Source organism: Scomber scombrus, unplaced genomic scaffold, assembly GCF_963691925.1.
Source record: "Scomber scombrus unplaced genomic scaffold, fScoSco1.1 SCAFFOLD_233, whole genome shotgun sequence".
NCBI classification, from domain to species: Eukaryota; Metazoa; Chordata; class Actinopteri; order Scombriformes; family Scombridae; genus Scomber; species Scomber scombrus.
The window spans coordinates 1-13,828 of NW_026910442.1; the positions used below are offsets into that span (position 1 = coordinate 1).

At 34.5% G+C, this 13,828-nt stretch overlaps 1 protein-coding gene across 1 annotated transcript; it reads left to right on the top strand.

Moving 5' to 3' along the window:
- Positions 1-131: 131 nt before the first annotated feature.
- On the top strand, positions 132-4,534 carry LOC133977027 (up-regulator of cell proliferation-like; the record flags this gene model as incomplete). Its single annotated transcript, XM_062415169.1, has 1 exon — positions 132-4,534. A coding segment is annotated over one exon (4,403 nt), but the record flags the coding sequence as incomplete, so codon positions are not given.
- Positions 4,535-13,828: the final 9,294 nt, after the last annotated feature.

Consider the following 13,828-nt stretch of genomic DNA (forward strand, 5'->3'; position numbering starts at 1 on the left):
CGCAGAATGCAGAAACTGTACACAATTATCTGACAATGGTGATGATGCTGATGATGATGATGATGGTAATGATGATGATGATGATGATGATGATGGTGATGAGGGAAACAATGACTTTGACAAAAACACAGATGACTCCACAGACAACACTGTTAACCCTCTCGACCTCATAGTTGCACTCTTTCTTTGTGCCGACAGCTTCTTGCAACAGGAAATGGCCCTCAAGATGTCAATGTGTCAGTTTTCTGTCCCACTGCTGTTGCCTCATGTTAATAACAGTCAGTCTACTCTGATGCTGTGGGCTCTGAGAGACATCGTCAAAGAGTGGCGTCCACAGGATTTGTCTGAATCAAGAGGATTTGTTGAAGACAGCATTGTTCAAGCAGATATACCATTCTTTACCTTTGTCAGGCTGAAAAACTGTAGTCTCTCCAAGTCACAGGTTTTGAATCATGTTCTCAATTGTGGCCAACAGAATCAGAACATCTTCATACACAGAGATATGAAAGGAGGAGCACTTACAAGAAGAATTGCCAACGGTTTGGTGGAGGTTTGCTGGTTCCTTCCCTGTGGCAGAGAAAATATCGACATATTTCCAGGACCAGTTGCCTTTGCCAATTTGAGAGGAGACATTTGTGAGTCCGAGGCACAATTCAAATTTCTTTTTCAAGAGTCAACTGCTACCTTTGTGTTCCTGGAAAAAGTTGAAGAAAATGAGCACAAGATTCTGACTTCTCTTCAAGATGTGAAATCCAAACTCTTCTTGGTTGTTAATCGCAAGGAAAACTCTAGAGAGGACAAGTCTGTTAAGAAAACACTGAAAGAGTTACAGCTACCAAAAAGCAGTGTGAAAATTAAAAACTCAAGTAGAAATGTAGCAGAGTTTTCAGAGAAACTTTGTATAACCATCAAGACCTCACTGCCAGATGTATCAGCCACACAGAACATTGTTAATATGGTTGGAAAAGCCGTTGAGCTTCTATCTGTGGATGAAAACACAAGTGACAAGCAGAAGAAAGCAGCTGAGGAGATCATGGTCGACATTGAGAAGCTGAGTATACCAGACTACAAGAAACAACAACTTCCTCTGCAGGGAGAAAACTGGAAAAGATTATCACAGTTAGAGAAGAAGGAGTGTAGATTGAAATGTGGTGAGTCAGGCCTTGAAGAGTATAAATGCCAACTACGGGAAAAAAAAAAAAAAATTAGGAAGGAGCAAAGCAAACAAAAACTGTCTGAAGGAATGAATAGTTTTATTAAAACTGTATCTACAAGTGACAAGGAGAAAAGAGATTTTTTTCTTAAGTGGATGAAACTTAAGCTTGATACACATTCACGGATCAAACAGTCTGAGCTGCGCTACAAATTTAAAGAGCAATGCAAGAAAAAAGACAAAAATCAAACATCAGAGTTAGATCAGGCTTTGCTGGAAAGCTCGTTAGGAGTAGAGCATTACATGAGAGAGATGGGACTCATCTATGAGTTCTCAATTAATGGCTCAATAAACACTGCTGATGAAATATCTCGTCTGCCTGGTTTGGCTGCTGAAATGATGTTGGATGGATTTCCTTTAGAGCTCTTGGATGGAGATGTTTCCAACATCCCAGAGAGATGGGTGACAGATGTGCTGATGGAGCTTCACAAGAAGGTTGGAGAACACAGCAGACTGTTAGTACTGACTGTGCTGGGTGTTCAAAATACAGGGAAGTCAACACTCCTCAACACCATGTTTGGTGTGCAGTTTCCTGTCAGCAGCGGCAGATGCACAAGAGGAGCTTATATGCTCTTCCTCAAAGTTGGAGAGGATATGAAACGTGAGTTGAACTGTGATTTTATAGTTCTCATTGACACAGAGGGTCTAAAGTCTCCTGATCTGGCAGAACTAGAGGGCAGTTATGAGCATGACAACCAGATGGCAACCTTTGTCATTGGTTTAAGTGATGTCACCATTATTAACATCGCCATGGAAAACTCAACAGAAATGAAAGATATCCTGCAAATTGCTGCTCATGCTTTCCTGAGAATGAAAGAAATTGGTAAAAAGCCAGTTTGTCATTTTGTGCATCAAAATGTTGCTGAAGTTTCAGCTCATGCAAAGAACCTAACAGAAAGACAGCATCTTCTGGATCAGCTCAATGAAATGACACAAATTGCTGCTGAAATGGAAAGGAAGCCTTCTATTAAAGCATTCACAGATGTGCTGGACTATGACATGGACAAAAACAACTGGAACCTCCCAGGACTCTGGCATGGAACCCCTCCGATGGCACCAGTGAACACAGGTTACAGTGAAGCTGTAGCAGATTTAAAGAAAACTCTTTCGGAGACAATGAAAACAAACGGAAGCAATGAAGTCTCACAGATCCCAGACTTTCTAGAATGGATGAGAAGTCTCTGGAAAGCTGTGAAATATGAGAACTTCATCTTTAGTTTCAGAAACGTTCTTGTGGCTCAGGCCTATGATAACCTTTGCAAAGAGTTCAGTCAATGGGAATGGCAGCTCAGAAAAGAAATCCTCTCCTGGCAACAAGAAGCAGAGTTGGAAATCTTAAATTCTGACAATGAATCTGATATTCAAACTTGGAGTGCATTTGTTGAATCAAAAAAATCTGAGGTGTCAAATAAAACAGCAGACGAAGAAAGAAAAATGAAGGAGAAACTTACCAACTATTACAAAAAGAAAGACCAGAATGTAAATCTGATACAAAAATACAAAAGTGACTTTCTCAAAAGTATCAGTAGTCTTGCTCAGGAAATCCGACATTCAGCAAACAATAAATTGGAATGTGTCCTTGAGCTAAAAATTAGTTCAAAACAGGTTCAAGATATTCAGAGGAAATACAGAGGCAGGATTGAAGAAAAAGTCATGAAGCTCCTGAGTGACTGTAAAGGCTCCACACTGTCTGATGAACAGCTGACAGACGAGTTTGAAAAGATGTGGACTGAAGCCACTAAAAATGTGTCTGGCCTGAAAGAGCGAGATATTGCAGCATGTGTCCTGGAGCAGTTAAGAAGACATTTCTCAAATCAGAATGTTAATGAGGAATTGCAGAATATTAAAGATCTGAAGGATTTTGGGAAGGATCCATTTAAAACCAAACATGGTCATATAGACTCCTATAAGGAAAAGTTAAAACATCTGTGGAAGGGAGAATTGCAAAACTTTGTTGACACAGTTATTGAGTCTTGCAAATTGTTTGTGCTTGATAAAGCAAACACAGATTACCATGATTCTTTTACAAAAGCTCTTCTTGAAAAAATAGATGACTACCTCGATCAAAATTACAAGCATCACAAAACAAATGCAAAATTTGGGATTGACCTGAAACTTCACATTTGTGGCATTGCCTCAAGGGAATTCCTCAAAATGCACAGAAAATACTTGTCTGATAATGATCCCCGAACTCAGCTGGAGAAATACAAGAGACAGTATTTGTCAGATTTTCTTGATCTATACAAAGATAGAGATGATTGTCAGCGCAAAGCAAATGATTTTGTCAGATGTTGCATCAAACCTGCTGTGGAAGAGTACATCAATAGATCTTTGGGAATACAAATTTTGGATGAAATTTTGAAAGGTTCTCATTCAGCAGTGTACAGCTCCCGCTCCTTTTTCCAGTATAGCCTTCAGGAAGAGTTGCTGCAACAGGATGACTTCAGTTTTTTTACCCCGTACATTGTTATGTATGAAATATATGTTAAGGATTGGATAATTCAGCAAATCCAGAAACAAATGTCAGAGGACAAAACTTTGTGCAACCTGAAGAACAAGAACCTTCAAGTCATAGTTGATAAAATCACAGCAGCATTAGAGCAGGCCTCAAAAGGACCAGGTGGTGTTCAACTGCCAGACAACAATAAAAGCATCAAAAAGCTCATCAGCAACATGCGGAAGTATTTGATTAAAGACATCTCAATCTCAGTGGAGGATGAAAAAACCACCTTGTTTCAAGTCAGAAGCACATGTCATCCATTTATCAACAGCCTCAAAATGTCAATAGAAGACTTGAAAGAACAGCTTCAGGAGGAATTCTCAAAGTCTGAAGACATCACTGAGACTCTGATCAAACTTCCAATCAAACCACAGGATGAGCTTTTCAAGAGAGTGTTTGGTTGTGGAAAGCAATGTCCATTCTGTAAAGTTCCCTGTGAGGCTGGAGGAAGAAAACACGATAGGCATCATGCAGCTGTTCATCGACCACAAGGTCTCGGTAGAGTCAGGAATGTAGACACTGAGAAGCTGATTGAAACACTGTGTACAACTGATGTGCACAGTGACCGTAAATTCAGAAACTCAGATACTAAATGGGAGTTTCAACCTTACAAAGAGTACACCAAGTACTATCCAGACTGGAACATTCCACCAGATTCCAGCATAGAGTCATCTGACTACTGGAAGTATGTACTGGTACGATATAATGACAGATTTGCTGATATATACACTGCTGAGCCAGCTGATGTTCCAGAGGCCTGGAGAGATATCACAAAGGAAGAAGCACTGAAGGGGTTAAAAGATGCCTACAGCATAAAGTGAAGAACATAAAAAAGTATTTAAACAAAACCACATCTGAAATATGCAAGATTTTTTCAAACACAAATAAATGCTTTGGAGAGCTTGGCTGGAACATTATCATTACCTGGAACATATTCATTTTTTTCACGTTTTATTTTCAATGTATGTTATTTTTTATGAAGTGCCTTTGTGGTTTCAACTCAAATACAGACTAAACCAGCTGCTGACAGTGAATAGTGTGACATCATTTGATCTGATGAACATGATGAATAATAAATGATGAGTTGAACAAGTTGAAGGGTTGAAAAGCTGGAAACAGTTATGATAAACTGTTAAACCTTTTTAATACTGATTATTTTACTGTTTATTATTATGTATTTTTATTTTTATTTTATTTTACAGATGTTTTTTTTTTCCTCTCATGCATAATAGCTATTCTGCATGATAACGATGAAGAATATAATGTTTTTATCTTCATTTTTGGTTTGTGATCATTCAGATGTTTGTTTTTTTGTTTTTGTTATGATGATGTTCTACGAAGAACACATGACAAAGGGTCATGATTTAATATATTTTGGGTTTTTATTCTTTTTTTATGATTACAACTGTTTATTTTTGTCATTTTTCATTATGATGTATGGCTCTGTGAATAGTAACCAGTGTGATGATGATGATGAAGATGATAATGATGATGATGAAGGCCTACAGTATGCAGTTTAAAGGCCATGTATTGAGATGCTGTTTTATTACATTTTACTACTTTTTATATTTATATTATTACATTACATATATTATTATTTACATTAGTTTTTATTCTTTAACATTTATATTATTACATTACATATATTATTATTTACATTAGTTTTTATTCATTAACATTTATATTATCACATTACATATATTATTATTTACATTATAGTTTTATTCTTTAACATTTCTTACTAATCATAAAATGCTACAATGAAGAAGTTATTCATGTTTTCTTGCAGAGTAAATTAATTATCATCAGTTCAAATGTGTTCATGTTGATATAAATGACTTTTTGATTCATGAACTAATACTGAGACATCCTTTCATGTTTTAATGTGGAACTTTGTTCATTATTTGTGACAGATGATGATGTGTTGAACAAGTCAAGTTAAACACCACAAAACTGTTTTATCTTTTAAAACCATAATTATTGTTTTTACTGTATTATTTCACTTTTTAACGAGCACAAAGATTTTATTATATTCATCTTTTAACACAACTAAGTACATAATGACATGTGCTAAAGATGATGATTATGATGATGATGATGATGATGATGATGATGATGATGAAGGCCTACAGTATAACATTTAAAGGCTATGTATTGACATTTTAAACATTTACATTTATTTTACTTTTTACAGTTTTATTCTTAAACATTTTAACTTTTTTCATTATTTTCAACAGAAGTTTTGTTGTGTTTTGAACATTTTATCGTTTCTTTATATTTTTTCATTTTACTTTTTAATGAGAACAACTATGTACATAATGATGATGATGATGATGATGATGATGATGAAGAACAAAGGCCATGTGAAACAGAGGTTTTCTAACATGTCATCAATATTCTTTAATATTTTATATAATACAATTTAAAGAATATGTAATGAAACTTTTTACATTTTTAAATAGTTTTATTCTTTATCATTTTAACTTTTTTCATTATTTGTGACAGATGATGATGTGTTGAACAAGTCAAGTTAAACACCACAAAACTGTTTTGTTATCTTTTAAAAACATTATTATTGTTTTTACTTTTTACTTTTTATCTTTTAACCCAACTAAGTACATAATGACATGTACTAAAGATGATGATGATGACGATGATGATGATGAAGGCCTACAGTATAACATTTAAAGGCTATGTAATGACATTTTTTACATTTACATTTATTTTTACTTTTTACAGTTTTATTCTTTAACATTTTAACTTTTTTCATTATTTTCGACAGAAAAACAACTATGTACATAATGACACAAGCTAAATATAATGATGATTCACAGTTTCATTTCTAATAGGAACATGCTAAACATTTGATCTTTTGATGTGTGTTTGATGAAAGTTAGTGAATAAGAAGTATTTATGTTTAAATATTGTCTAAACAAGCCAACTGTGGGAATAATGTGGCATCTTCTGGTCTGTTGATCATGTTGAACTTCTGACTTACATGTTTTCAGACACAATGAATTAAACAAGATACAAAGAAATTGAGCTTTTGTCAGTGTTTCTTTTTTCTTTTCTTTTTTTTACATGTTGACATAAAGTATAGTTATGTGCATAATGATAAGTGATAGTGATAATATACTGTATGTACAAAGATCATGAGGCTAAATATGTTTCATAATAAATAATTAATGTATAAAACCACCACATGTAGAAATATAAAATACACCAAACTATAACTTTAGGTCACTATTGCCGATTTCACATTTGATAATTCACAAATATTATATATCCTTTATTTCCATTGTGCAATGCATTATGGGACAACAGTGTCAACACCAGTTATCCATTATTAATCAACACTACAGACTCAGAACATGTTCAGATTTAAATTGTGTAAAATTAAGACACAGTGTTAGAAAGTATGATTCACAGAGTGGTATACAGGTATTTGGAGGGTTATTATTACATGCTAGAATATCTCTCTATTCTCTTGTTTTATCATCACAGTTTTGAGATATCTGTCTCTGAGATTTTTACGATTTTTAAAAGACTTTAACAGTTTCATGTCTTTCTAAAAACATTGTCCCCACATATTCTGGACACACACATATTATTCTCAATAATTCTGAGACTTTCAACTTAACAAATTTGACATTTTTTGCAGCATTTTCTGAGACCTCCACAAATTAAATCCCTTTAATCTTCATTGAATTGGGCTAGCAGCAGAAATACTACAGAAACATTTAAAATTGTAAGAGGTTTTGGGTGGACCAGTCCTTCAACAAACTCAGCCAGTGGACATCAGTAGATGCTCTGATCATTTACCACTTACGTATATTATTGAAATATGCAGAAGATTAAAGGCTTTCTGTTGTATGAATAAATACTTCAGCACCACATCACCATTTGAAAAGCACAAAGTGAATGCAACAAAGTCATAGTGATACAATGCTGAGCAGTTCAGCCTTCTACCACATGAGGGCACAAGTGTCAAATCTACAGTACAGCTTTTCAAATGGGAAATTAAGAGGTGATATTCATAAGTGTCTGTAATCAGCACAGTGAGACAGCACAGTCTATCTAATCTACATATATAAATAACTGTGTTAGATGTAACAAGATGAGAATATATTTAAAAATCTGAATGTTAAAGTAAAAGTGTTTGTCCTGTCAGTCCCTTACTATTGTTAAACATCATAACTGATATTCAGCAGTTTACCTGACTCCTGACTCTCTGTTTGTCTCTATCACTTATTGACTCATGTGTCAATTTAAGTTTGAGTCTCTCTCATTGTGCTTTTAGATGTAGGAAAATTCCTGTTTTATATTCTGACATTTGTTGTTTGAGACTCTCTCTGTTTGTCCAACATATTCTAACAACACTTGTATTGAGACAGGCTAAGTATCAACTGAATAGCTACATAAATATCTCACATGTAGACCCGTTAAGGTGGATGATAAGTAAAACACTAATTCAATTTAGTGAAGATAGAAAGAATAATTATTACACAATAAATTAATAAACCAAAATTTTACCCTTTTGTGTTAATTTAAATTTGACCAACTAAAATAAATCAATTTTTTCCAAAGCTTTTCAAATATAAACCAAAATAAATAGATGAATTAAATTAAATTGTCCACCTTTCAGTTATTTTTGTTAGCCAGGTAGTATCACATTCAGTTTATGGTCCTCCTTTATTTATTCCTCAGTTGCTAATTGTAGTTGTTTTTTTTTTGCAAGTATAGTTCAGTTCAGTCAAGTCAATAAGTTTCCTTTTATTAAGTCGACTACATAGTTTCAGTTCAGTTATTGTTCTTTTATTTTGCTTAAACTTATCTGACATCCAAGTGAAGATCCAGAACATCCACGTACAGCAGGCTCAGACTCTCCCACACGGACAGCAGGGGTCGCTGTTTTACCTCCAGCTCTCTGAAGATCCAGAACAATACCTCAGTTAATGTCAAGTTATATATTTATTATAGTATGCTGATTCATATCAATATCTTATGACAACATAAAAAACATGCCAATAAATAAAATAAATAAATTTCACGAGGCAATAATGTCTGCCAGCAATAGTATCTCACATCTCATATTACTCATATCACACACATTTTCACAGCGCCTCTGTTTTAGTTTTTTCCACTCAAAATCATGAAGTTAGCATTAGCTAACATCAGTTTCTTAATCTATTACTGAAAAGAAAAACACACTCACCGGAGAAGTTGTCATCAAAAACACATCTAATAGCGATCCTCCTTCTTCCTCTGGCAAACAACAACATCCTAAAAATAAGGAAGGTCTCTTCTAGTGTTTACCGCCACCAGCTGGACGTTTAGTGAAACTGCAACAACATTAACAGTCAACCGGACTGAATATCTGTTAAATTTAAGTAAATGAAAGTTACATATGAATCTGTATATATATAGATTAAATGTAGATTTAACTATAACTGCACGTTTCTTATGTTTACTTGTATTGGAACTGTTTATTTACTGCTAGAACTTCCAGGCCAATAGGGGGCACTGTTCTTTCATTTATCGTTGGTATTGCAGCCTCAAGCAACAGGAAGTGATGTAACAAGAAGTTGCTTTGTTTACCTACGCCACAATAAGAGTTGGTATTGTCATGGCAACGGAAAAATGCTCCGCCTTTATATGAAGTTATTTAGTTAGTTATATTTGTTACTAGGACTTTGAGTGGAAATATAACTAAGTGAACATGTTATAGATAATTATTAGAATGTATACTGTTAATTATTGTGAAATATTCGCAACGTTTAGCAACGTTTTTGAGTAACTTTGTTGGCACGTATGACCGTTAATACATTATAACGGTAGATTTCAGCCTTCACGAGACCTTTGAATTGACTGTTGATGTAATATACTGTGTTGTTTAGTTTGAGTTCAATGACTGATGTGTTACTTACCTCATTACTTACCTGATTAGTTATGTCATATTCAGTATCATAATTTGAATCATACTTACCCGTGAATACTTACAGTCCCCTCCAAAAGTATTGGAACAGTGAGGCCAATTCCTTTATTTTTGCTTTAGACTGAAAACATTTGGGTTTGACATCAAAAGATGAATATGAGACAAGAGATCAACATCTCAGCTTTTATATCCAGGTATTTACATCTAGATCTGATACACAACTTAGAAGATAGCATTATTTGTAACGGAACACCACATTTTTAGGTGAGCAAAAGTATTGGAACATGTGAGTGACAAGTGTGTTTTGTTGCCCAGTTGTGTCCTGTTACATTGATTATTCAAACAATAAATAGCGCTGAATGTCTACGCTCAGTTTCATATTTGGGTTTTGCCTGTGCAGACTTAGTTAATTATAGTTAGAGGTGTAACCAACATGAAAACCAGAGAGCTGTCTATGGGTGAAAAAAAAGCAATTATGAAGCTGAGAGAAAATGGAAAATCAATCAGAGCCATTGCACAAACATTGGCCATAGCCAGTACAACCATTTGGAATATCCTGAAGAAGAAAGAAACCACTGGTGTACTAAGTAACAGACGTCGAACGGGTAGACCAAGGAAAACAGCAGCAGTAGACGACAGAAACATTGTGATAGCTGTAAAGAAAGATCCTAAAACAACTGTTAGTGACATCAGCAACAACCTCCAGAGGGCAGGAGTGAAGGTATCAGAATCTACTTGTTGCAGAAGACTTTATGAACAAAAGTACAGAGGCTACACCAGAAGATGCAAACCACTCATTAGCAACAAGAATAGGAAGGCCAGGCTGGATTTTGCCAAAAAGTACAGAGACAAGCCTCAAAAATTCTGGGACAACGTTTTATGGACTGATGAGACAAAGATTAACCTTTACCAACGTGATAGAAAGGCTAAAATTTGGAGAAAGAAAGGATCTGCTCATGATCCCAAACATACAAGCTCATCTGTGAAACACGGTGGAGGTAATGTCATGGCTTGGGCTTGCATGGCTTCTTCTGGGACGGGCTCATTAATCTTCATTGATGATGTAACACATGATGGCAGCAGCAAAATGAACTCAGAAGTCTACAGAAACATTTTGTCTGCCAATTTAAAGAAAGATGCAACCAATTGATTGAGAGATCCTTCATCATGCAGCAAGATAATGACCCAAAACACACTGCAAAAACAACAAAGGAGTTCATCAGGGGCAAGAAGTGGAAGGTTTTAGACTGGCCAAGTCAATCTCCAGACTTAAACCCGATAGAGCATGTATCTTACCTGCTAAAGAGGAGACTGAAGGGAGTAACCCCCCAAAACAAACAACAACCGAAAGAGGCTGTGGTGAAAGCCTGGAAAAGCATCACAAAAGAAGAATGCAAAAGTTTGGTGATGTCAATGGTTCACAGGCTTGATGCAGTTAATGCAAGCAAAGGATTTGCAACTAAATATTAAGTCTTATTCACTTTAATCTATTTTAAGTCTTTCTGTTCCAATACTTTTGCTCACCTAAAAATGTGGTGTTCCGTTACAAATAATGATATCTTCTAAGTTGTGTATCAGATCTAGATGTAAATACCTGGAAATAAAAGCTGAGATGTTGATCTCTTGTCTCATATTCATATTTGATGTCAAACCCAAATGTTTTCAGTCTACAGCAAAAATAAAGGAATCGGCCTCACTGTTCCAATACTTTTGGAGGGGACTGTACATGTAGATCTACAGATAGAGATTAGATTGGTCCTCCTAGCCATGATAAGCTAACTTGTATATATGACAAGCTATTCTATATTGTGTATTAATGAATGAGCCATGATAAGCTAACTTTCATATATGACAAGCTATTCTGTATTGTTTATTTATGAATGTCTTTTTGTATTTTTATATGTCCATTTCAGTTTCACACTTTCTTGTAATAAATCCTAACCTACTACAACACCTGCCTGTTCCTTGGAGGATATGATGCAAGGGAGAGTTTAGCTGGCTGTGAATCTCAATACACGACAAGAGTCACATTGGGTGCAACAGTACACTAATGTAAACAACTATAAACAAATGGACTCAAACAATAGCTTAGTCTGTTACATTTATGAAGGTTACAATATTATAACCTTCTATGTACTTTTCAGCCCATCAAAACTAATCACACTGGGCTTCATTTAACAGGAAATATCATATGTATTCATATACGTGGCTCAGAAGTCAAGGTGGATGGAGCATTCAGGTCTTTTATTCTGCAGTGAGACAAACAACCAGTCAGATCAGGAACATGATAGATGGATCAGCAGCATGAAGATCCTACTCTGATGTAGATTACTGTGTTAGCTTGAAGAACTTAACATTGTAGTCTTCACGCTGTCATTGTATAGTGATATAATCGTAATAAAATAAACTTCTACATTTTGTGAAATAAATTAATGTACAATATTTACAATATCAGTAAAATTAATATCTACAGTTAAACCAAAACTAGAATGGATTCTTACAATAGAACAGATAATAATTTAATGTAATAATGTAATTTAAACCCATGCTCTAGTTTTTTTTATTACAAGGTAAAATATATACCTCTGTATTTAGGGTCCTCTGCTGACACCGTGTGGAATCTAACAGTAATAGCAGGAAGGCTGGTTTACCCCAGTTAAACCTTTACCTATTAAATGGCTGATATATACACTCTGATTAACATATTTGACAATGCAATCATATATATATGAATAAATAAGCAATATTTTTTACTGAATGTTATTTTATTGTTTATAAAGTAGCCTACATGTCACTGGACTTATTTTTTCTCAATTTTGTTCAAACCTCTTCACGCAATTAAGTCTACCTGACACAATGTCACTCTTACAATAATAAAACGTATGATCAGTCAAGAAATGGTCAAAACCTAACCAGCTTGGCAGAAGTAATTACATAAAATGAATGAAAAACAACATCCATCCTACCATCCTAAATGAGACTTACGGCTGCTGACGTGTCATTAAATCAAACCAGGAAATTTGACCGCACCCTAGAAGGATCCTCCTCTCTCAGATGAACTGAACATTGATCCTATCAGTTAACAACCCACACACACAAAGGGAACAGACATTTGCAGAGGCAGAAAAGAGAAAAGATGCACAATATTATGTTACCATGTTGTGATAAAGAAAGAGAAATTTAGAGTTGATGGACAGCAACAAAGAAGATTAATCACAGCTGTGTGAGAGAAAACTGAAGTTGTAGAGAAGAAAACCAGACTGATCAGGAACAAGAACATGTAAGTAACTTTCAGAAGCTGCTTGATTCAGAAAGAGTGTAAAATGTTTAATTACTAAATATTCAAAAGCATGATTTAGTCAGATTTTTGAGACCAGCCTTATTCTTCAATACAGCTGTCAGTACAATTATACAATACTTACTTGTTGCTGTATTATTGAACTTAAGACATGTTGACTTGTATTGTATTTGTATTATATATACAACTAAAATAAGTTTAAAAATGAGACAAAATGCATGCGAAAATGTATATAACTGAAAATCATGATGAGATGTAGTAAAAGCAGCTTTTTGTATGTCTATGTATTTTAAATACATATACAAGCAGTGAGACAGTTTTATGTTAAAACACAGTAAGTACAAAGATTTGACATTCATGATCAAACTTGTCATCTTAACTTTAACAACTTCAACTTAAGTTGAAAAAATATATTATAAATTGATTTTCTAAATGTGATCAAGACTTAAATCCTCAAAAAAGACATGGTTGGAAGAGCTGGAATGTTTTTACATGACAAACTAAACTGTTGAGTATAAAACATAAAACCAGACTTGTCACAACAAGCTTCTACAACACTATTGTCTCCATTTGCATTCCAGTGTGTGGGTGGTGCTGTAATGTGGTGATTAGTGCTTTTCAACATGTAAAGTAATTCTTATCAATCAATCCATCAGTACATCGAGAACTGCTAACCTGCAGGTTCTGAACATAATTTACATTGCTCATTACAGTTATTGTGTTTTGATGATTTTGTTTTAGAAACTATTAGTCATGTTTTGTTAATCTGAATTTTATCTTATAGACAAGTGGATTTTACCTTCTTAACTGAATAAAATCTGCATGTATGGTGAATAAAAGGCTGCAAGAAAATGTGCTTATAATTTCTAGTTTCTAGTTCTA